At 47.1% G+C, this 24,882-nt stretch overlaps 1 protein-coding gene across 1 annotated transcript in view; it reads right to left on the minus strand.

Annotated features, from left to right (window-relative positions):
- Window positions 1-21,722: 21,722 nt before the first annotated feature.
- ETF1 (eukaryotic translation termination factor 1) overlaps window positions 21,723-24,882 on the minus strand; it is a 37,543-nt gene continuing 34,383 nt past the window's right edge. Inside the window, exon 11 of the mRNA XM_077824398.1 lies at window positions 21,723-23,860. Within this exon, the coding sequence (XP_077680524.1) occupies window positions 23,778-23,860 (83 nt within the window). The 3' untranslated portion in view covers window positions 21,723-23,777. The remainder of the gene's footprint in view (window positions 23,861-24,882) is intronic.

Below are 24,882 nucleotides of genomic sequence, written 5' to 3' on the forward strand. Positions count from 1 at the left end.
AGGGGCCACTGCTGTAGTTGGGTCAGACCTATCTCTGAAGGCAGTGCACCCGTAGAGCTTCCTGCATCTGGGGGAGGTTCCTGGAGTTAGGTCTGACTCAGCGCAGGAGCAGCCATGCAGGGGAAGAGGAAATCCCATCGTTCCCCAGCCCCGCTGGGACTAGCAGCTGTTGCCCGGCACATGGTAGAAGACCCTGGCTGGGATGCGCCCAGCTCTGCCCAGTGCTTGTGAGTTAGAGGGGCCTTTGGTTGGCTGGAGGGGGAGTGGGGGAAGGAACCACAGCACTCCTGATCATGGGGCCCTGGGTGGTCACCTACCCATAAGGCCAGCCCTGCCCCTCCCCCAAAATTGATGACCCCTCCCCTACCCTGCAACCCTCACTTCTTTGCTACTGCTGGCTGCATCTTTGGCTTCAGAGCTGGGCGCCAGGCCAGCAGCCGCTACACTCCCCAGGCAGGGCAAAAGTAAGGGTGGCAATCCTATGACTCCCTTTTGGGTCAGGACCCCCACCATTACATTTCAAATGTAAATATCTCAACCGGTGAAATTGACTATTTTAAAAATCCTACAACCGAAATTGACCAAAACAGACCATGAATTTGGTAGGGTCCTAATTATGTGTGTAGTCAGCATGTAGATGATGCTATGTCACTCAGGATTCTGCCTGCATGTTAGGAGAAAGGAGTATCTCCCCAGCCCCTGTGTAGGTCCTGGACACAAAGTCCTTTTATCCTTGCTTTGCTCATTTGACCAAGATTTGGGCATGACATACCTGGAAAGGGTCTGGGAAAGATTTGTTGGAAGCTAGAAATTAAATGACCCTGAGTATGTGGATTTGTATGTCTTACCTGTTGCCAAAAATGAGCAGGCCCCTCCTCAAAACACTGTTCCTCTAGTGCAGTTTGTATGGTCTTGCTGTGTAAACAGGCCAATCTTCAGCTGGCCAGTGAAGCCAATGAACATCAGAATGTTGAATGGTACTAAATCCTTCATATTGCAGCACTGGCAATTCATCCCTCCAACTCCACATGCTACCACTTAACATCTGTGTAGCTGGTGGCCAAGACATCTTGCCAGATGTAATAAGATGTTTATGTGACCCACCTCTTGAGAGAGACTCCACTGACGGATTGGAAGAATATATGCCAATTTCCCCCCACTAGGCATATCCACCTTACAAAGCAAAACAGTAACAGTTCATGGGAGTAGCTCAGATGACAGGTGAAAAAGGACACAAGAAAAACAAATGCAATTTAGCATGTGAAGTCTTCAGTTAGAGCACCAGGAGAATGATGGATTAAATCACCTGTGGATCTTGGTAAGAGAAAGAAAAACCACCAGCGTATTTTTTTTCCTATGTCTGAGCTATTTTTTTCAGGTTATTATTTTCATCTATTAAACTTTGCAATGGGATTATTGCCCTGGATTTGCTCACATGCTTGCTCTCAGACACCGGCAGTGTTCAACCAAGACTATCAAACATCTCTTCTGTAGCAACAAATGCAAGCTGGATTGCATCAAGTCTTTTTCCAATGCCCACGGAGTAAAATAAATCCAAGGCAGTTTGAGATGTAAGATCCCCACTGCCCCTTTTGGCATGCAACCACAGGTTTCACCTTCAAACAGATGGAAACTTTGGAAATGAATGCCAGCTCTTTTAGCAGACTTGGTGTACTTTTACATATTTATAGCATCTCTTTAATTTCCATAATAACCTGTATTATGAAGGAGGAGATTAAATACTGTACTGGCTGGGATAGGGAGGAGGGGTTTGGATTCCCAGATCATTGGAATGGATTCAGTGCTCAGTGCCTGTTTGGATTACATGATCTGCACTTGAACTGGAGAGGTACTGATCTCCTAATTAACAGATTGGGCCACATTCTCTGCCCTGCTCTGTCCCCTTTGTGTTACTTTGGAGATGGAAAGAGTCAGAGACTGTTTCTATCTCCCCCGTTCAGGATTTCCCCAGGGTGAGGTAGGAACCGGGAGTTCCCAGCAGGTGTAGAGCTGGTAGTCAGCTCCTATGCTACTGAGCCCTCCTTTTGGTCCCAACATAGGGGATGAAGTGGAGTTGTGGCCACAGCATTGTGCTTCCCAGCTGGAGGATGGTTGTGGAGGATCATTGCCAGTTAAAAGAATTTAGACCAGCCCCCATGCTGCTCCAAATGTTGCTGAGGCTGGTGCAGAAATGGCCAGAATGTCAGGTAGCTGTAACTGGCTAATGCCCCCCCCACACACACACCCCTCTGCTGCACCCAACTGTCACAACAGAGAATCTTTGTTACATTGGGTATGACTGCACTTCTAGCTGGGAGTGTAATTCCCTACATGGCTCTCTACACTCCCAAGCAGTGCCTCCCATATCTATACTGCTAAAAAATAGCAATGTAGCATCTTGCTGCCTCCCTATTGCCACAGCCTCTCCTCATGACAGCAAAGGGGGCTGCCGAAGCCTTTCACTGGTGTTGGAGCCTTTCACTGGTGGGTGTCACTGCCGTATGCAGCTACCAGTGTGGACACAGCCTGCCTTTCACTGTAGCATGTAGTTACACGTGTAGTGCTTGTACTTTACATGCCCCCGTAAGTGTAGACACAGCCCTGGTGAGTTTCAGTAACATCACCTTACACATCGCCTCTGAATTTGGTCCACTAAATGGAGATGAGCCAGGTATAATAAACAAGGCAGAAGCTGAAGATCAGCAAGGATCAGATCATATCAAGATTGAAATGTAAAGGAGGGTCTGCAGAATGGTCAATCACACACATTGGACTTAAAGAAAGCAGATGTTTAAGGAATGCAAAGTGAGCTAGAGAAAATTGGATGGAATTTCATGCCTGCGAGAAACATGAAGTGCAGAAGAGGGAAGTGTTTACGATGCAGCTGGGGAAGACAAAATCAAAATCCAACCCAGTCAAATAAAACAAAAGCCTAACAAGGGACTAGAGGCTTATGCGGCCAAGTAGGAAGGTAAAGAACAGCATGGAAGAGACAGAGGGCATTTCAACATATGATAAAGCTGGGCGAGTTACAAAAAAGAGACATCACGATAGCCAAACAATTGATGAAATACATTAAACCCAATTCACCCCAGTGCAACTGTATGGATTTTAGTGGAGTCATGCCAGGAATGAATTTAGCCCTTAATGTTAAACAAGCTCTTGTCTGAGTGTTTCCCATTTTCATTTATTTCTCAGAGCTCTAGGCCTTTGCACAACTTAGAAAATATATAGTCACAAAAGGATCAGATTTATAGAGGGATTTAGGTGCCTGAAGATGCAGCAAGGCACCTAGTGAGATTTAGAGAAGTGTCCGAGTCCCATAGATGTCAATGAGAGTAAAGCACCTAACCTGCTTAGGTGCTTTTGAGTATCACACTAGGTGCCTATCTGCATCTTTAGGCACCTAGATGTCCTTGAAAATCTGGCCCAAAGGGCATAAAAATGTAAAAAGCCTCAACCCCGACCCACTGAGCTAATCAGCTAAACCACACAATATAGAAAACAATTAACGCTCTTCTCCCTCTACATCTCAACACCAAGTCCTCTCCCTTTTCCTCAAAAGCCGGAGGAAACAGATGGGTTTTGCAGTGCGTCCTGAATAGCAAGAGTTTCAGGTTTATTTGGAACTAAGCTAAAAATGAGTTCAAAAGTCCTGGGATCTATGTAGAAAATACCTAGCAGCAGCTACCTCCCTGTTAGAGGAACCCCTGCTGAGGCCAATATCAAACAGAGGGAGAGGGAACCTCCCAAGTAGATAGGACACAAAGCATTTAAGACTCAAACAGAACTTCACCAGGAAATCAACTGGCAGACAGTGTTCATGGAGATGCCACACTGCACAAGCAAGCAGCCACGTTAGTCCAAGTCTCTGAAGTCTTAAGGTGTAGCCCCATGTAGAGCACATCTGGTTCAGATAAGACAGGCATGGATGTCATGGGCATACGGAAGGCACCACAGTCCATGGCTTCTCACTATAACTCCCAACCTAGGAGCCTGCAATGCCCTCAGAGAATAATAATACTTGGCCCTTCCATAGCAGTTTTCACCCAGGGATGTGAAAGTGCTGAACAAACAATTAAGCCTCACAATACCCTGAGACGGAGATGAGCCTTAACCTTGTGCAGATGGAAACTCTGAGGCACAGAGTGGTTAAATAACTTTCCCAAGTCAACACAGCAAGTCAGTAGTAGAGATGGAAGTAGAAGAGGAGGTTACTCACCTGTGCAGTAACTGACGTTCTTTGAGAGGAGCATCCCTGAGGATGCTCCACTCCAGGTGCTGGGGCGTCCCTGCGCCTTCGCTCGGCGATTTGTACAGCAGTACCCACATGGGCTGTGCACATGCACTGCCTGCCTCGTGTGCTGCTGGTGCCTTAACAGCGCGTGCGCGGCCGTGACTCCTCAGCTCGTTCTCTACAATGGAGATCACTCCAAACTCTGAAGTAGAGGGGAGGAGGGTGGGTAGTGGACAGGTAAGTAACCTCCTTTTCGAGAGAGAGAGAGGTCCCTGTGGGTGCTCCACTCCAGGTGACTGAAAAGTAGTATCTCTAGGATGATAGGGACTTCAGATCTGGTGAGAAAGCTGTGGACAGCACAGCTCTGGCCATTCGAGTGTTAGTCAAGGGTCCCTGAGGAAGGATGCAGTGTTTGGGAAAGGGGTGCTCCAAAGCCCAGGTGGCAGCCTGGTAGATGTCTATGAGGGGAATGTTACATAGGAATGCAACAGAACGGGTAGAGTGTGCCTTAATAGAAGTTGGAGGATGTATCTTCTTTAGTTGGTAGCATAAATGAATGCAGTCTGATATCCAGTTGGATATTCTCTGGGTGGATATTGATTTGCCCTTAGATCTCTCTGCGATTGAGATAAAAAGTTTAGGTGAAGTCCTGAATGGCCTAGTCCTATCCAAATAAAATGACACTGCTCTGTGCACATCAAGTGTATGCACTGCTGTTTCAAAAGAGTTTGCATGCAGTTTAGGAAAGAAGATAGGTAGATGGATAGGTTCATTAAGGTGGAAGGATGAATGTACCTTTGGGAGAAATTTGGGATGCGTTTGGAGCATGACTTTAGCCTTAAAAAAGATAGTGTAGGGTGGGTCAACCATGAGAGTTCCAAGTTCTCCTACACATCTGGCAGATGTAATTGCCACTAAGAATGCAGCTTTAGTAGATAGGTCTAGTTGACAGCAGGATGCTAGTAGTTCAGATGGCTTTTGTGTCAAACTTGTGAGGACCAAGTGGAGGTCCCATGGTTGAGTGGGTGGTCTGATGTCTGGGAACAGGGTCTGGATGCCTTTGAGGAATCTTTTTGTGATAGGGTGGGTGAAGATAGTGGTGTCACCAATCTTCTGGTGAAATGCTGTGATTGCTGCTGGATGTACCTTTATGGAGCTGAAGGAAAGCCCAGATTGTTTGAGCTCCAGAAGGTAGTCCAGTATGACTGGAAGAGGTGCAGAAGTAGGAGCGGATTGCCTGGCAGAACAGCATGCCATGAACGTAGACCATTTATGGATATAGGTGATGCATGTAGATTGTGTCCTGCTGTGTAATAGTACAGTTTGCACCTGCTCGGAGCAGCCTAGTTCTTTGAGAAGCCATGATTTGCGGTGGAGCATTCCTATGTTTGGGTGGCATAGATGGCCCCTGCATTGGGACAATAAGTTCAGAAGCAGGGGGATGGGAGATTAGTGGACAAGTGGACATCCGTGTTAGAAGTGGGTACCACAGCTGTCTGGGCCACATAGGGGCAGGTCAGACTAGGTGATCACAGTTGTCAGGGTTCCCTCCCCACTCTGAACTCTAGGGTACAGATGTGGGGACTCGCATGAAAGACCCCCTAAGCTTATTTCTACCAGCTTAGGGTAAAACTTCCCCAAGGCACAAACTCTTTGCCCTTGGAGGGTACGCTGCCACCACCAAGTGATTTAACAAAGAATCAGGCAAAGGACCATTTGGAGTTCCTATTCCCCCAAAATATCCCCCCAAGCCTTACACCCCCTTTCCTGGGAGGTTTGAGAACAAACAAGATGAGCACAGACCAGGCTTGGGTTTTTAGGACCCTAAAACCCAATCAGATTCTTAAAAAACAGAACTTTATTAGAAGAACAAAAAAAGATAAAGAAACACTCTTAAGATTAGAATGGAAGATAATCTCACAGGCAGTCAGATTCAAAACATAGAGAATCCCTCTAGACAAAACCTTAAGTTACAAAAAGATACCAAAAAAAAAAAAAAATACACAGCACAGCGAATTTCACAAGCCAAAAAACAAAAGAAAATCTAACACATTTTCTAGTTAAATTACTTACTAACTCTATAGGAGCCGGATTGCTTGCTTGCTTGCTTTCTTGATCTGTCTCCAGCAGAGGCATCACACAGACAAAGCCTTCCCCCACCCCCAGATTTGAAAGTATCTTGTCCCCTTATTGGTCATTTTGGTCAGGTGCCAGCCAGGTTACCTGAGCTTCTTAACCCTTTACAGGTAAGAAGATTTTATAGTACTGTATCAGAGCTTCTTAATCCCTTCCCTTTATATTTATGACAACAGTGGTCACTTCTGGCTTTATAATTGATGAATTAGGAAGATGGACACAATCTGCTGTAAGTGACTGCTTATTTAAGACAGGGCCTTTACCAACACATGGCAGGCTGAAGCAGAGTGCTCTTGGTTTCATCTTCCTGAAGGGCAGCTCAGCTTTTGGGAGTTTGGGCAACACAGTTCTACACAGAGACTGCTTTTATACCACTGCCTGTCTTGTGTGGGACTATTGTTATAGCATCCACATCTCATCATGGGTTTTAACTCATGCACAGAACTGAGGCAGGCTTTGTAGTAAGCTTACTGGCATGTAAGCCATGGAAATGTATGACCTTTAGTTTTTCTTGAGTTGCTGAGAAACTGGATAGTTCACCTGTTGGGCTGGTTCTTGAGATGGTTAAATCCCCAGGCAGAAGATCACAAAAGGCATAAATATACAATTGTTAAAATGAATAATGAGAGAACTGCTTGTAAAATAAATTGTGGCCAACAGTTACAAAGCAGATGCAGCGGGGGCTTGTTCCTCCTCGAAATGAGATAAAAACAAAGGGCAAGAGCAGCACAGAGACGTCATCTAGTGCTATACATCCTGGTTTTGGAAGTGAATGAACAGCGCAGCTTGTTGAACTTCTGGAATTAAAAAAAAAATGCTGCTGTGTATGTTAAAAAAAAAAAAAAAAAGAGGCAATCTAGAGGCAGCTGCTGACCAATTCCAACTCAGATGAATGATTCCCTCTCGGTCTACTTGGGAAATGCCATTTGTCCAAGGGCAGGCTTGGGAGGAAAACCAAATCTAAAAAGCGAGCATCTGCTGGAAACCGTGTTTTAGCTGAACATTTGAAGGAAGCACAAAAAATACTTGGGGAGCAAGGAACGCAACTGGCAATTGCTAAATTGTCTTGCAGATCCCTGACCTTGAAGAGACCCCAAACCAATCTGACTAGTCCCCTCCAAATTACCTCCCTTCCAGCCAAGTGAATTCTGGGTGCCACATCGCCAGAGAATGCTTATATAAAAGTAAAATCTGCAGCAACCATCAGCTGCAATAGGCAACAATGTTCAGCAGCTATTTTAAAGTATCCCCAAGGATTCCTGTACACGTGTTTGACTTTTAACAGTCAGTCTCAAGTAAAAACCCAACTGTTGCTCGTCACCGAAGATCAGCTTCGGCATACAGGGTGACCAGATAGCAAGTGTGAAAAATCTAGACACTTTTTTTCAGGGGGAGGGGTGGCGGAAGTATAGTTGACATATATAAGACTAATATCGGGACATCTGGTCACCCTATCAGCATCCAATGTTTATATTTTATTTGTATATATAGTCTTGCAAAATTGGCAAGAAAATGTACCAGCCAGGGCAAAAATCTCATAGCCCATCCCAAACATCAAGACACACAACTGGCCCCCACACATACTGCACGCACATCCAGACATTGACTTTCTCACAAGCATGTGCACACACATGAACACAATTCAACAGGAGTTAAAATGCACTTTACACTCCCAGAGCGGGGCAGTTTGAAATTTGTAGTTTTATTTAACTTAGTATGAAAACACACCTAGATTGCATAAGCCCCATTACTTCTCAGGTCTTTCAGGGTACATCTACCCTGCAATTAGACACCTGCGGCTGGCCCACGCCAGCTGACTCAGGCTCCAGCTAAGGAGCTGTTTAATTGCAGTATAATGCTTGGGAGACCTCTGGGACCCTCCCATCTCACAGGGTCCTAGAGCCCAGGCCCCAAGGCGAGCCCAGATGTCTACACCACAATTAAACAGCCCCTTGGCCTGAGCCCCGTGAGCCCATCAGCTGGCACGCACCAGCTGCGGGTGTCTAATTGCAGGGTAGACGTACCCTTGGAGTACACCCAATTCTGCTGCTGCAACCAGAGCTGCCCATTTTGGCCCCCTCAGCAGACCTTCAATCCTTAAAGGGAAAGGGCACAGCTAAATCTGACCCTGTATAACACACACACACACACACACACCCCATTGCCATGCACACTCTGCTCAATCCCCTGGCTCAGCCAGACCCTAACTGAGTCACCAGTCACCCCCCACCAAATTCCTCTGCTCTCCCCTCTGACCAGCAGCAGCTCTTCGCAGCTGTCTCCTCTTCCCCAGCCAGGCCTAGTCTCTTCCCCTGTGCCAAGCGCCTCTGTGTTCCCATCGAAGCCCCAGGCAGCACTGCAGCCGCAGTTGCTGTGGAGAAGCCCAGGGCTCTGCTGCTCTAGCCTTCATCTGGCTGGGGGCAGGAAAGAGGCCTGGCCCAAGGGAGGGGAGTGCAGAGGAGCCCAGCCCCTTAGGTCAGTCTAAGGTTCATGGAGCCAGGAGGATGCAGCTAAAGTAATGGCAGATGCACCTCCCTGCTGCTGGGGAGTGGAGACAGTGAAGCTCCCCCTATAGGCTGAGCCGCGTAACCGCAGCACCTGCTGCATTGGTTGTACTCCATTTTTTTATTTTTATTTTTTTAAAATTTGCAACTGGAAATGGCAGAAACTCAAAGGAAACTGAGATTTTGCAGGAGCTGCTGTGACTGGTTCTGCTCACCTGGGGAAGCATCAGCTGAGCAGGGTTTCACAAAGCTTAACTTATCCTCATTGCAGAAGGACTGGTCATTACCACCTAGTCCGGGCAGAGATTCAGGCTTAAAATACACTGGAGGAATATACAATTATATGATATCAGCACAAGTCAGGAGCTGTGAATGTATGAGTCAGGGCTGCTCATAGTTAGGGCTGCCAACTTTGGTTGGACAAATTCCTGGAGATTTCATCACATGACCATCTTTAATTAAAGATTAATCTTTAATCCCTGGAGATTTCAGGACAATCCTGGAGGGTTGGCAACCCTACTCATAATTGCTCCAGCTTGGGGCTGTTGAGCGAGCCAAGAAGAGCCACACTGCAGCGTGCTCCCGAGCCCCTCCCTCCCTCTTCTGACAAACTAGTTATGGGGCCCAGTTACACCACAGGAGCAGCTCAAAGGGGCCCCAGTGAGACCATCTAAAGAGCAACACCACCCCTATTAGTGACCTTTCATTCCACCAGGTGAGGGACTTGTCTCCTCACCAGCAAAGCAGGAATCCCGGCAGTCTGAAAGCTGCACACAAGAAGAGTTAGCAAAAGCAAAGAACATCAGAGGTCTGGAAAATCCCAGGCACTGGCTGGCCAGCAAGGGGGTCCCATCATTTATAATAGTAACACAAGGCTGTGGGCCAAATTGGCTTGGAGACAGCAGGCCCAATTCTTTTGACTGATTTCAGCGAAGCTGCCCCTGCCCTGTTCAGCTTGTATCTTGCAACATTTGCAAACCTTGAGTGCTATAGAGCAGTGGTTCTCAAAGCCGATCCGCCGCTTGTTCAGGGAAAGCCCCTGGTGGGCCAGACCGGTTTGTTTACCTGCCGCGTCAGCAGGTTTGGCCAATTGCAGCTCCCACTGCCTGCGGTTCGCCGCTCCAGGCCAATGGCAGCTGCAGGAAGTGGCGTGGGCCGAGGGACATGCTGGCCACCCTTCCTGCAGCCCCCATTGGCCTGGAGCGGCGAACCGCGGCCCATGGGAGCTGCGATCGGCCGAACCTGCGGACGCGGCAGGTAAACAAACCGGTCTGGCCCGCCAGGGGCTTTCCCTGAACAAGCGGCGGACCGGCTTTGAGAACCACTGCTACAGAGCAACAAAAGAGCTTTGTGGGACAGACACCTGCTTCCTGGAAAGGAGACACTTTTCTTGTGGGTGTCCACACTTTGAAACATCTTGTTTTTAGAACCGTGTCTTTGACCCCATCCACCTCTATATCCCTTTGTTTAATTGTATCCTGGATGTTGCTTTTCATGGAGCCTTTCCAAAGTGGCTTAATCCATCAAAATCTATCAAAGTCATATCTACTAATGTTACATCTCAGTGAAGAGACCAGGACCAATTTAGCAGCCCTTGGGAATGCAGCAAAACAAATTAAGTGCTCAAAAATTGCCTACTTGTGCGAAAAGAGAGAGGCACTTCCTCTATGAGAGCAGCTAATTGGAACCATTCAGTCTAGAGACAAATCTGTTTTTATGTCATGGTTATTATTTACATAGGATCCTTGGACTTACCACACCAGGTCCGGTCGTCTAGGCGGTGCTCCTGTTTCCAGCATCTGTTGTTTCAGGGGATTGCAAAACCAGCATTAACCCACATTACAGCTAGTCAATGGGGGCAATTATCTACATTGTGGGGAAACAGCTTCTTGAGCCTGGCAAGTGATCAGCTCACACCCTACTATAAGCTTCCAAACTGTAGTCCATGTCCAACTGGGGCTCTGCCAAGCACTTGCTAGTGTGGTTTGCAGAGAGCTGGCTGCACTGGATGCTTACCTGTCTCCTTGTTCCCACCTTTTGATTGGTCTTTGGTCATAATGCCCCTGCTCTGTAGTTGCCCAATGGAGCTTCAACAACATCCAACTCTCAAATCACAAACCACAGACATCAAGAAATTGAATGATAAAACAACAAATCATGTCCGAACCCTCAGCACTATATTAAAAACAGATACACAACAACTGAAGACAAAACCCTCACTCCATGACTCATCCCACTTCACAATTATTTCTCTTTTCAAAAAACTGAATTCAAGTCAGTCAAATGTCAATTTAAACTGTCAGTAAAGAATAGGGTGACCAGATGTCCCAATTTTATAGGGACAGTCCCAATATTCGTAGCTTTGTTTTCTATAGGCACCAATTACCCTCCATTTCTTGTCCTGATTTTTCAGCCTTGCTATCTGGTCACCCTAATAAGGAACCTAAGAGCCTCCTAAATTAGAGACTGACTTGCCCAAATGCAATTTCTTCAACACTACTTGTGTGGCAGAGCCTACAGCAGAGATGGGCAAACTGCAGCCCATCCTGCCTGATCCTTGAGCTCCCAGCCGGGGAGGCTAGCCCAGCCCCCGGTCCTTCCCCTGCTGTCCCCCATCTCCTGCAGCTGCAGCTCTCTGTGCCGCCAGTGCTCTGGGTGGCTGGGCTGTGAGCTCCTGCCGGACAGCATGGCTGCAAGAGCTATCGGCCTGCCCTGCTGCTCTAGACTGCGTGGCAGCATGGCTGGCTCTGGCCAGGCGGCTCGGCTGCCAGTCCGCTCGGCTGCCAGTCCTGGTGCTCTGAGCAGCATGGTAAGGGGGTGGGGTTGGATAATGGCAGGAGGTACCGGGGGGCAGTCAGGGGACAGGGAGCAGTTGGATGGGGTGGAGGTTCTGGGGGGTACAGGGATGGTTGGATAGGCGTGGGAGTCCTGGGGGCCTGTCAGAGGGCGGGGGTGTGAACAGGGGGCGGGGCAGTCAGGATAGGGGATGGGGCTCCAGGGGGGCAGCTAGGGGCAGGGGGGTCGGATAGGGGATGGGGCAGTCAGGGGACAAGGAGCAGGGGGGTCTGGATGGGTTGGAGGTTCTGAGGGGGGCAGTGAGAGGGTGGGAAGTGGGAGGGGGCGTAGGCCAGGCCTTTTGGGGAGGCACAACCTTCCCTACCCGACCCTCCATACAGTTTTGGATGTGGCCCTCAGGCCAAAAAGTTTGCCCACCCCTGGCCTACAGCCTCCCTTGCAGGGCCAAAGGAGAACAATTTATCAGGCATATGAGTCAGTCAGGGCTAGCCAAACCAAAGACAAAGGGCTTGATTCTCAGTTACCCTAGGCCCCTCAACACTGCTGCTGTGGTGTAAAGGGGCCTTAGTGTAAATGGGAATCAGACCAAAAGTTTTAAATAGTCTCATGACAAATTAAGCTCTCTGTATTAGAGAGGTTTCATTGCATGGCAGCTCTGCCGGCACAACCGCGCCAGTTCAGCTGTTATCCAGAGAGTCTTACCAACAAAGTAGAGATAAAACTTATATTTCTATTTAACAACCAACCCAACAGAAGCTCCCTCCAGCAGTTCTGGACTTAACTGAGCCCCCGTGAGACGCTCCTGAGTGTCATGAGGACGTGCTGTTCACTTCGGGGGCAGCAAGAACAGAGTGGATTGAGAGGATGCCAAGGCCTGGTGCAGGGGGGAAGCTGGGATGGTAAGGCTTGGCTGATACGTAAATTGCTACTTTGTCTATATCTGAGATCCAGTCATTCGTGTCCCTGACCAGAAGAGGTTTTAGCAACAGAGAGAATGGAATCTGCCTTTCCCTTTACCCCATGGTCCCAGAAGGGATTAGAGTGCAGGCCAGCCAGGTTATTGCTTTTGCCCATTGCTTTGCTTAGCATGTATACGCTCATGTGCAGGTTCACTAAACTGCTCTAGATCATTTAAAAACTGAGCCTCAGGCCAAACCCCATTGAACACCACCTACTCCCAGCTCATCTATGAGCAGGGGACATGGAAAAGAGAGGTGGAGCTTTAAAGGGATTGGTTTAACAGGAACACGTGAAAAGAGAATGTAGAAAATAAAATCATGCATTTCAATATCCCGTTCCAGTGTATTGCAGGGAACATTTTAGCTCTGAATGTCCCTAAAAAAAAGTACCCTCTCCGCTGTCCTTCAGGGTATTTCAAGCATTCTCCAGTGACCAAAGCATGCTGGCAGTTCTGCATAATGCTTAAATCCAATGGATCCCATACTAACTTACAATATAAAATGCACTGGCAACAATCTGAGCTAACATGAAAATCCAGAAGTTGATTAACAAGGAGCAGACTGATTTGATAAAGGACAACACAAACAGTTAAGCTCTTCCGGGGCCCGACCATATTTTCATCTGGCTTTGTACTGTACCTTGCAAAATAGGGGCCTCTGGCTGCTCCTGCAGTACAAGTAATTACTGCTGATAACATACTGAATTGTGATTCAGAATCTCTGCTTTCCTTGGTGCTCACAAGACCCCTCAGCTGGTCAGATCATTACACCCACGGAAGGCATGTGATGACCAGAACACATTTTCAAGGGCCAGCGCGAGTTCAGTTTCATTCTAGGGGCCTGAATCAAGACAGAGGAAGTGATTCCTGTGAAATGCAGGGAGATTCCACATTAACATTCCACACTGGGGGTTGGACTTGCTGACCTCCTGAGGGCCCTTCCAACCCTGATATTTTACGATTAAGTTGTGTTTGGGGGAAGTGAAGCCATCAGCACGGCCCCCACATGCCATCTGCTCCCAGGGGATGGAGGTCAGAGATCCTAGTTTCAGGATCAGGCTTGGGCCAAGGAGAGCTGTCTACATCAGGCCCAGCACTGTGACATTCGGTTGCCACAGATTGTGTATCACAGGAGGTGCAACCACAAGGTGGGAGAGGGGGAACATCCCTTCTCACTACCATTTTGTTTTGCTGTAGATGCCCCTCGCTGCGGCGCAGGATCATGCAGTCTCCCACCTGGGTCTCCCCCACGCATTGTTTCCAGTGTGATTGCACATGGGTTTACTGACGACTTTGTAACTCAGACAAGAACAAAACCACGTTGGGAGGATGAGTGGCGCACAGCAGCCACTCAGTTCTGTGACTTAGAAATACACACTCTCTCTCTCACCTATGACATCTGCAGAGCAGTATTCTACAGCTGCAGGTCCATAAGTCATTTCACGGCCCCCCTCCGTGACGTTGTGGATATCTCAGAAATACAATCAACAGGAAGAAAAGTCCAAGAACACTGAAGGTTCCATACAAAAGGCATGGGGGAAACTGGGTGTTCCAAGGGTGTTTATGGAGCATGAATCTGGGTCGAAGAGGACTGCTGCTGGGATGGGTTGAGACTCTTATGTGGAGTAGGTGCTGCCCTGCATTCCCAGCCATTGTGCCTCACCTCCCACTTAATCGGACAACCAGGTCAAACCGGCAGCAAGGTGTTCACACACAGGAGAGGACGACTGGTATCAGGCAGGAGCTGGAGCACTCGGTCTCCTGTGTGCGGCCAGGAAGCGATTAGCAGAGGAGCATACAGCAGCTGGTATTCGCCTGCGCAGCTTCCTGAGGCGTTGACTCTTATGACAGTACTTCCCAGCTGCCACAAAGGGGAGTCTCTGTCCAGGACTCCACCTGGATGACTTGCGGGAGTTCCCCTCTGCTCAGCTAGCAGAGGATACCGGACCTAACCGGGCAGCGTTGCCCTACTTACCTACTCATTATTTTGAGGAGAAAATATTAAAGTTGGCTGGTATTCAGGCTGGAGAATTGCCATTGGGTGGGGATCAGGAATGCCAAAGGGAGATTGCTTTATGGCAGCTGCATGCAACTCACGCAGCCTCACGAACACGGGAAAACTCAACACAGGCTGGGACCGGAGGGGGAACAACAATGCCCTTGGCTAGACAGAGGCCTGCCAGCTGTCTCAGCCACGAAGGAATGTTCTCTTCTCCTCCCTCAAGCTGCTTAATCTTACCCTTCTACCTGCGCTCCCAGCTGCCTCTGCTCAGTACATACATGGCAAGCCATGAATGCTCACAAAATTGGGGGGTTGAGGGGTGGGAGGGGGTGAGAGCTCCAAATGGGGGTGCAGGCTCTGGGGTGGGGCCAAATGAGTTCAGGGTGTAGGAGGGGGCTCTGGGCTGGGACGGGGGTGGGGTGCAGGAGGAACTCCAGGCTGGGAGCCAAAGGAGGGCAGGAGAAGGTCAGGGTGCAGACTCTGGGCAGCGCTTACCTCAAGCAGCTCCCGGAAGCAGCAGCATGTCCTCACTCTGGTTCCTATACAGAGGTACAGCCAGGCAGCTCTGCATGCTTCCCCATCCGCAGATGCCGCTCTGCAGCTCTCATTGGCTGCAGTTCCCAGCCAATGGGAGCTGCAGAACCGACACTTGGGGTGGGGGCAGGATGTGGATCCCCCTGGCTGCCTTGATGTGTAGGAGCCAGAGGGGACACATGCCACTGCTTCCGGGAGCTGCACGGAGCCATGGCACATACGACGCGAGGCAAGCCCCCGATCTTGCTCCCCAGCTGAAGCTTGAGGACTGGATTAAAAGGTCTGATGGGCCAGATGCAGCCTGTGGGCTGCAGTTTGTCCACCTCTGTCCTAGACAGTTTCCCAGCAGGAGATAGTTACAGAGATGGACTGGACTGAACTTCATCCCAGAATAAGGCTGCCCCAAAGCAGGTCAGACTCAGAGCTTTGCCCCTTATGTCTCCCTCTTAATATTCCCAATTTCTCTTCTGGCACCTGTTCTTGTACAGGGCAAGACACAGCTTCTGAGTGAAATAAAGGCAGTAGAGACTGGTTGATTACTGCTGGTCCAAGGGGCAGACCTGCTGTGGCATAGGGTTGGGTATGAAAACCCTCCTCTGCTGGGTTTCAAACAAGTGTGTAACCAAACCTGTGCACAGCTGCTGAATCAGAGAGGTTGCACCTTCACTGAACTTTTGCTTCCCACAGGTAAAGCTCAGAACAAGTACACTGCAGCCCTGATATACAGATCCAGTAACAGCTGCAAAGTCTATGCAGCCAGTCACGACATGTATCCTCCTCTTGGACGGGAATTGTCCTGGGCCAGTGGTGACGAGGCTATGTAATAATTTAAGCATAGGAAGATGTACTGGTTTTATGAACATGGTATTTGACCTGGGCAGGGAGGTGAAGTGAGTATATATCTAATTTAAGACATGCCTGTATGACTTCATTGATCTTCCTTAGTAAGGGGCTGTGGGGAAAGCCAACAGGGAAGTAGCACGGTGGATCTAGGTAAGCAACCTTCAGATAAACACTTAGGGGTACCAGCCAATGGGAAAAACTATTTTTTTGAGGGGTTGGCTGGTACCCCTATTTCTTTTGAGGCCCTTATATCCAAGGAAGAGGCAAACTTTGCTTTGCCAGACTAGGACTTGACTCAAAACAACTTTTGATTCTGCCCTTGAGAAGGGGGAGGGAGAAATGGTTTGTTAAGGGAATGAATGACAGCCAGACTTCTAGGAAGCCTGCAGGGGTGGCGGGGTGTGAGCTGGCTACAGACAGCTTAGACCTACAGAGACCCCTTCCTGGAAAATAATTGAGATGCCAGCCTGAGGCCGAGACCAGCCCGAGACCGGGGGGGACAGAGGTGCACTTACCCAGTAACTGACACCACCTAAATACCATGCAGGGTTGTGCTGCCAACATTTCAACACCTCACCTACAGAGATGCAACAATTCCCACATATACATAACACTTCCCCCACCACCATCCCAAACACCCCAAGAAACAGCCCCACATCCATTTTTAGCCCTTCTGCTCCTAACACTACCCCAGGACCTCAAGGTACCGTGCGCTTCCTTCCAACCCAGCCCTTAATGGAAGCTTCTCCAGTAATCCCCTCAGCAGCTGGCTCCTCTTTTCTTCACAGGTCCAACCCCTCTTCCTTCTCACATTTGGGATACAGTTTAATGCCGTTCCAGCACCTCCCACAGAAGCCCCCCAAAACAATTCACATACAAATGCAAAAAAGTGTTCTCAGACTTCCAGGTTGCAACATATCAGAAGAGGACATGGATTTAGCAGAAGGGACGTAAGGTGGTTAATGACGGTGCAGATGGACAAGAAGTTGGAATGTGGGACATTTTTAAACAACGGTAAGCAGACTAGCTAACCAGTCCAATTCATGGACCTCTTTCCTGATTGGTTCAGGTAGTTTGAAAGTAGACTAAAGTGGAAAAAAAGCCTGAACATCTCTAATCTGATGCCCAATTAAACAAATGCAAACACATCCAGGGAAAGGAGCCAGTGTACAAGTGCTGCAGATGGCCAGTTTACCTTATCTAAAACAACCGTGAGTGTGAGGAACTCACCTTAACTAACCAATTCTGTAAAGGAACCAGTGCCTGATGGTTGATGAGAAGGCACATGCCACATTAGAGGTACTCTGATAGGCATGAGTTAAAGCCCTTCACAAATTTTAGCTACTGAATTATCAGGATGCATTCCCAGCTAGGCACAAAAGTAGTTCTCTGCATATTGAGGCAGCCCTAGCAGAAGCAAATAAGCAACACGTGCTCGGAAGACTACCTGGGTTATTTTAAGGTCAGATGGAAGATCTGAGCCAAACTATTAAGTTACTTTTTCAAATCTCTGCATCTCAACAGGGTAGCCATGCAAAAAGATGATAGGAACAGGATTTTGGATCCCAGCCTGATTCTACCACCTTCACAGTGGATTAAAATGCTCTTTCAGGATGCTCTACAAGAAGTTCCCAACATGTCAAGAGGTAAATCGCTCTGCTAGTCATCCTGGACAAAGAAAGTGGTGGATTCTCCATCTCCTGATGGCTTCAAATCAAGCCTGGATGCCTTTCTGAAAGACGTGCTTCAGCCAAACACACAAGTTATGCTTTAGTCAGAAACAGGTTAGGCTCAGTACAGGGGTCACTGGGTGAATTTTAGTGACCTGAGATATACAGGAGGCTACACTGGGTCTAATGGTCTCTTGTGAGCTTAAGCTTTAGAATTCTACACAGCTTTGTCTGGAAGTGTACACACTCAGCTGCGTTCCATCAGACTCGAGTCTGCGTCCCTTTCCAAAGCATTGCCAGCTCTGCAGATTAAATGCCAGCGATCACAAGTCTGAGGATACGCAACTTTTGGATATCCAGGGCCGCCGGGCAGGGGTGGGGGGGAAGAGGGGAGGAGCGCTGTGAGCAGGTTTCAGGGCATCTGCCAAAATAAACCAGACAGCAGGGCTAGTGTTTGACACTCTGGGGCTCAGGGCAGAAAGCCAGAGCCCAAGCCGCACGGGGCTGAAGCCAAAGCCTGAGCAACTTTGCCCTGCTGGTTACCCCCCAACACCAGCCCTGGCTTTTAATCTACTGGATATGCAGAAAAGTAGTTGAGGCCCAGGTGGGCTGTGGAGGGTTTTAATAGCATATTTTGGGGGGGCACCTCAGAAAGAAAAAGGTTGAGAACCCCCAAGCTAAACAATGCTGCCACCCAACAGATTCAGAGGGATTGTAGAACAAAGCTGCATTGGAGCTACAGCAAGGCTGACATGGATGGCTGCAGCAATTACCCCCAGCATAGGGGAGACCAGCAAATCTGCTCTGGACCTGCCTTTGGTAGAGAGAATCCCTGTGGGTCACAGGAGTCATGGCCTTATGGCAGCACGGTAGTACACCCACTTGAATAGGAGTCCATCCCAATCCCTTACAGCAGCCTGATTCTGCTGGCTCATTAATTGCTTCTGGAGAGTTTGTATCGAGGCGCATGTACCTTCCGATTGTTATTCTGCTGGAGGGCTGCTAGATGTGTGTATAGAAGCGACCTTTGCCCAGCTCCACACAGCTGCATTTTTGACCATCCACAACATTTTCTAGGACCTGACGGATTTGTGCTGATCTCATCTTGATTCTTCTACTCTGTGCTATGAAGTCAATTGTTACTCAGAGTTCGTAGATCAAGACTAGCATAGTCAGGTGTCCTTGTGGAACAGCCTGTCTTATTTGTTTCCATTCAAATATCCATGCTGTTGCCAGAGTCTCCCTAGACCCACATACCTGAAAAAGACAAGGACTTTTAAATCATCCCTGAGCTGGAAGATAAGTGGTTGATTTAAGGACACCACCATCAGGCCCAAGCACCAAGTTCTCCAGGGCACTAGCGGAACATGGAATGCAGGCAAAATTGGATTTTGATACTACTTTAAGAGTAGGTGAATGTGTGAAGTAGGAGTCCATCTTTATAGCTCCCACAAGGAAGCATGAGGCAGCCTGGCTTGAGTAGGCCACATGTGATCCCTGCACATTTGTGGCGGGAAGGCAGCTGGAAGGGATTAGGTGAAAGCTCTAGGCATACTGTTGCCTGTAAGAGGTGACCATGGGCTATTGCAGTCACCTCTGCTGATGGGGAGGGGACCAATAAGGAACAGCACATATCCCCAGGCAGAGATGCATTGGCAACCAGCAGCAGCAGCAGCATGACCAGAGGGTGAGACACAGCACTACTTGAGGCACAGGTTTGAGTTCTATGGTTTATGGGAACCTCATTTGTATGTTTGATACAGGAGAGAGCTGGTGGCCTAACAGAGCTAGGACCCAAGGAGCAGTTGGTGTTGACTGGGCCACCAAGTCCTCCTGCTGATCCAGCACTGACACATGCCTGCGCTTGAGATCTCAGCCGCATCTTCCCCTGCTTGTTTTTGCTCTGCTGGGTAGCCGAGGGTGAAGCAGGGATAATGTTCGTCGTCTTACAGAGTTGCCAGGCGCAGGTGGAAAATGCCAGGAAATTGCTCCCAGCAAAGAGTGGGTGGGAAGAATGAGCAGGAGCTAAAATAAGCTGGTAGAAGAAGAAAAGTTGCAAGTCTCCTTGCCTGGCAAGGCTGCTGGGAGCACAGCAGGCCATAAGTGCAAAGAGGTGCCTCGTGGTGGGCTTGTCCGGCTGGCATGAGGAACAAGGCAGCCCAGCAAGTCAGGTGGTTATTTTTCTTTGCAGGAAGAGAAGGAAGCCATTTTGGAGCCAAGCTGGTAGTTTAATAGGCTCTCTGCTGCTCTAAAGTTGGGATCAGGAGATTGGAAATTACCTGCTGCCACCAGGAGGAGGATCCAACTGGAGAGTTCTCCAGAAGCAGGAGCCAAGCCCTTACTGGCAGCTCACAAATCTGACTCTGCCTGAGATTACGGAGCAGAGGAAAAGCCCACTGCAGAACAGCAAAGCTGGATGAGTGAGATTAGCTGGATCGGCGATGCATAGTTTGGAGTGTTGATATAAAGGAACCATGGCGCCAGTAGTCTGAAGTCACCATTAGTCTGCCACAAGAGGCTGGTCTAGCAACCAGATTTGATGGCTGTTAGTGGTAAAGAAAAAGTTACTGCCAAGCTGGAGTTCAGACGCCAGCCCTAGCTCCCTTAGAGGAGACGTAGCTTGTATTTTTATGACAAGGAATCACTAAGGATTACAACGTGATCTCTTATTTCCAATGTAAGTCCCCCAGAAGTTTCAGGCTACCACTACAATGCACTTTAGAAACATTAGATACTCACTCATTACTGAATCATTTCAGCACCAGTACAGCCAGCTGCTTAGTTGTGAAATGCCCAATCCTGCATCTGGCCAGGAGGTGTGTCAAACAGCTGGGGAAGACCCAACTGGCTGCTGCAATCCCATGCCTGACAATGAAGGCTGTTTGTGCTGTTTCAGCTCATGCTGCTTTCCCTTCCTTGAAGGTATAAAAATTCGCAGTCTTCTTCCACCATCAGACAAGTTCCACAGCAGTGATGCATTCTCCCCTTTATCTTCTATTAAAAATGATTCCATTTTCCACTATTCCAAGCTACCATGTCAATTACTTGGTATCTGTTCCTTCAACCCTTGCTGTGCTAGGAAAACAAGCCTCACCTCACCCAGAGATCTGTAACAGGTGAGGAGATCACTCACACAGGGCAGCAGTCGGGGCTAATGAACCCCAGCCTGCCAGCTCATCTTCCATATGGAAAGCACATTTCAGTACGATAAACTAACCCATGACAATAGCACTGCTCAAAAGTTACAATGCAGCCTAATATCAAAACAAAGCTGGCCAATGCTAACAAGCTTCAATTGCAGTTATCCAAGAGTTTAACTCAGAGTACAACACAAACTCCTGGTGCATATCATAAACAGGGAAGCTTAAATGAAAGCACCTTTCAACCAAGCGTACTTATGCTATTTTACAATCATTGGCCCCTCTAATGAAAATGTGATCACCTACTGGGGAGGCCCCATTTAATGTAATGATTTGGGACAGAGAGTGAACACTGACCACGGAACAGGATGGCCCACAAGTACTGGGCACTATCCTGAACCGAATTTACCTTACTCAGACTAACACAGGGGTGAGAGAGGACAAGGCTGTTAGAAAGCATTGATAGTTTGCTTTGATACAAGACTAGTAGGAATGTGATTTCTGCATCTCATTCAACAAGATGACCACCCACCATTCTGCAGTCGTCCCAGGCACTGCCCAACACTTACCACGCTCAGTTCACAAACAAGCAGCTAATCTTTAAGAACTGCATTTATCAGTGTTCCAGAGTGCTTGCATTTGATTTGTTTTTTCCTCTCATGCTTTTAATATTCTACATTTCAGCTCAACATTAGGGAAGCCAAACAAAGACCAGTGCACTCTGGGCTGCCAGTCGGGGAAGCTTTTGCGCTAAATGGAAACAAGATGCTCTACCTAGGTTTGAGAATTGAATAAGGTTGTTTGACTAGATGGCCTCTGCTGAGAGTTCATGAGGCCAGTAAAGCAACATCACCCCCATAAGAGTAATTACTGTAGTAAAAGAAAATCAAGAGTCCATGCTATATTCTTAAATATGGTTTAATACTCTTCTCCATTTCTGTACATCACAACACCAAGATATCACTGCTTGGGATCTCTCTGCAGAGGCTATATAGTATGCGAAGGCTAGGATTTCTCACCCACCTTTTAATGTGTTTGTATGTGTAAGTGTAATACATATCAGTATATATTGATACACATCAATATATAATGCAATATATATCACCAAAGAGAACACATTGATTAAAGAAATACAAAAATTTGGCATCATTTCCAAACTTAAATAGTAAAAATAAAAACTACAAAAAGGAGCTGCATACCCTAAATGTATCATGTGAAACAACAAGCAGTATATTCAAAAATGTAAATTTACATCCAATTTTTCTGGTCTTGTCATGTCACATTAGACCCATTTACAATGGCAAAATCCAAACATACTGCTTCAAAGACCGCAAACTCACTGGCGCTTGGGTTTTGTGCAAATCTGTAGCAGACCCAACTGCGAAACTTTCATAGACCCCAGCTTTGATGGGAACATCCCTTGTAGACAATGGCAAACACTACCTGTTTGCTGGGTTATAAAACAGCGGTACAAGTTATATTGCTCACATTGACAGTCATTTTGGACCTCTAGGAGTACATTGTGACAGTCAGAAGCTATGTTTTAAGACAAACACTCCCCTCCATTCAAGTGAAACAGGATTATTGGAACGATATGCAAGTATGCCACTTGGGAACAAAAAGTGGCTTCCAACCAACATGCTAAAAGTGACTGAGGAAGAATCAGTGAAGGACAGCAGTTAGGCACTAAAGTGTCAGAGTACCCATCAGAAAACTGCTATCCCAAGAGAACAGAAAGGTCTTGTGCCAATGCTGATTTTAACCTTTGGCTCTAGGTAAACGTAACCATTTCTACAATTTCAAAATGTATTCTATTAACAGGTATTACAAAGACATTGCTTGAGAGTCTGGGTATAATCAGAAGTTTGAACCCACTTCTAAGGCTAGACTAGACTTCAGTCTCAGATGTACATGACCATCTGCTGATCCAATATGAAGTCCTTGGTGCTGGGGAGCTGGGATTTCCCAATGGGGTACCTTAGTGTTCAACAGTAGCATCAAGTTTTCCAAATCCACCAGTGCCAAGGGTTTAATCACAGTCACATCTTGTTAGTTGCTCCTGTGAAATACCTGCTTCCATTTACGGGTTCACCAACAATCAAATTCACATAATCAAGGAAATTTTATGCAGTCCTAAAGCAAAAATAGGAAAATCTTACCAAAAAAAAGAGAGAGACCCAAAGGGGTTCCACCTTACTTCCCTTACATCATGTGTTTATTTCTGTCAAGACTGAAAAGAGTGAAGGCCACACCACTCAATTCCCAAATTAAGCCCGCTAAGACTCTGGTAGCATTTCCATTGCAATCAATGAAGTGTGCTTCCTAATTTGTACAAGTAGCGCTTTTGCGAAACGGATTAAGGTAAGAGTTTGGCTCGTCAAAGCAGCCCCCCAAGCTATCTGCATGTTCCAGCCACACCTTGTCACTGAGTGCCTTCTCTTATTCTTCCAATATTAAACAGAGAAAGAGTGTCTCCAATAACTCACTACATTTCTTCTTCTGCAGTCTAAGCTGAGAATGCCATGTAAATGGGTCATGCCACTGCAAAATGCAGCAATTGATTTTCTCCAATCAAAATAAAAGAAACAAACCAGTATGATCTTACTTCTATTAATTTTTGAAGGAAGAAGGTTTACAGCAGTTAATGTATCATGACGGTTAAAAAAATCATTTTCATAAAATACAAGAGCAACCAATTTCACCATCGAGTAAGAGTAAAAACTGGGATTCTTTTAAATTAGTCCAAAGTGGCATACAGGAACTTAGTAGTTTGCTGCTGTACTGACACTATGACAAATCAAAGTGTAGGGTTTTGTTTTTTTAAATCCAATGCTTATGGATCAAGTTCTGGAAATGTTCCAATTCTAAGGCAGGGATCTGTTGGGTTTTCCACCATTTGCTCCTTGGGTTGGATGCTGGAGGGGGGAGGCACGTTTTGCCGGACCCAGGTCGACTACCTAGTAGTCATCAAGGTCAAAAAATTCATCATCTCCTCCTTGGTATTCCATTCCCTGGAAATCCACTCGGTACCGCAAGATACCTAGTAAAAACAAGACACCTTTTAGCTTCTTCCTAGTTCAGTGTACCAGAAAGGGCTCAGTACAAAATATATCTTACAATACACTGTGATCCATTTAACGTATGGGCTAGTCAGCAATTTGTGGATCTCCTCAGAACTGACTTGCACCATAGAGGATGGAGACCACAATTTTTTTTTTTTTAAAACAGAGTCTAGTATTTGGTCTGTGTGGAATTAAGATGCTATAGAACAAGGGTAGTCAATAGGTGGACCACAGGCCAAATCCGGACCGCCAATGGACCATGAAATCTATTTACTGATTATTACTGCAGTGTGAAAAACGTTTCTCTGGAGTCTGGACCGTGACAAAAAAATAACTGCCTACCCCTGCTATAGAAATTTTAAATTCTTATTGTGACGTTGCACTTTATGATTTTATGAAAATATGCTAGTAAGTGTGAATATAATGTAACTAGAATATACTTCATGCAAAAGGTCTATTGTAAGGTATCACTACAAAGCTTATAATCTACGAGTGTGGTCATCCTATCTGTATAAGTGTATCACTCATATCTGAAACTAGAAATATGAAATATAACTGAAGGCCTATTGTAATTATACAAAGTGTGGGCCATTAATGGTGGTTTGGAATCTTGATGGCTCCCATCAACTAGGACAACTGACTGTAGATAGGTATACAGGAAGACTTACAAGTAAACATAGCCGTGTGCTGGCGACAGATATATAAGTGGGTGGAACAGAACAAAGGGGGCTGCAGCCATAAGAAATCCCCTAGCTACCATCTGAGCTGGAACAAGGGCTGTACCAGGGGAAAGAATTGTGCCCAGAGTAGGAAGGCATCCAGTCTGTGATAACAGCTTATTGAAACATCTCTGAGGGTGAGATTTTATCTGTATTCACTTTTCTTACTGTATTAGGCTTAGACTTGCGTGTTTTATTTTATTCTGTCTGCTATTACTTGGAACCACTCAAATCCTACTTTTTGTATTTAATAAAATCACTTTTTACTTATTAACCCAGAG

The sequence above is a fragment of the Eretmochelys imbricata genome, chromosome 8, assembly GCF_965152235.1.
Source record: "Eretmochelys imbricata isolate rEreImb1 chromosome 8, rEreImb1.hap1, whole genome shotgun sequence".
NCBI lineage: Eukaryota > Metazoa > Chordata > Testudines > Cheloniidae > Eretmochelys > Eretmochelys imbricata.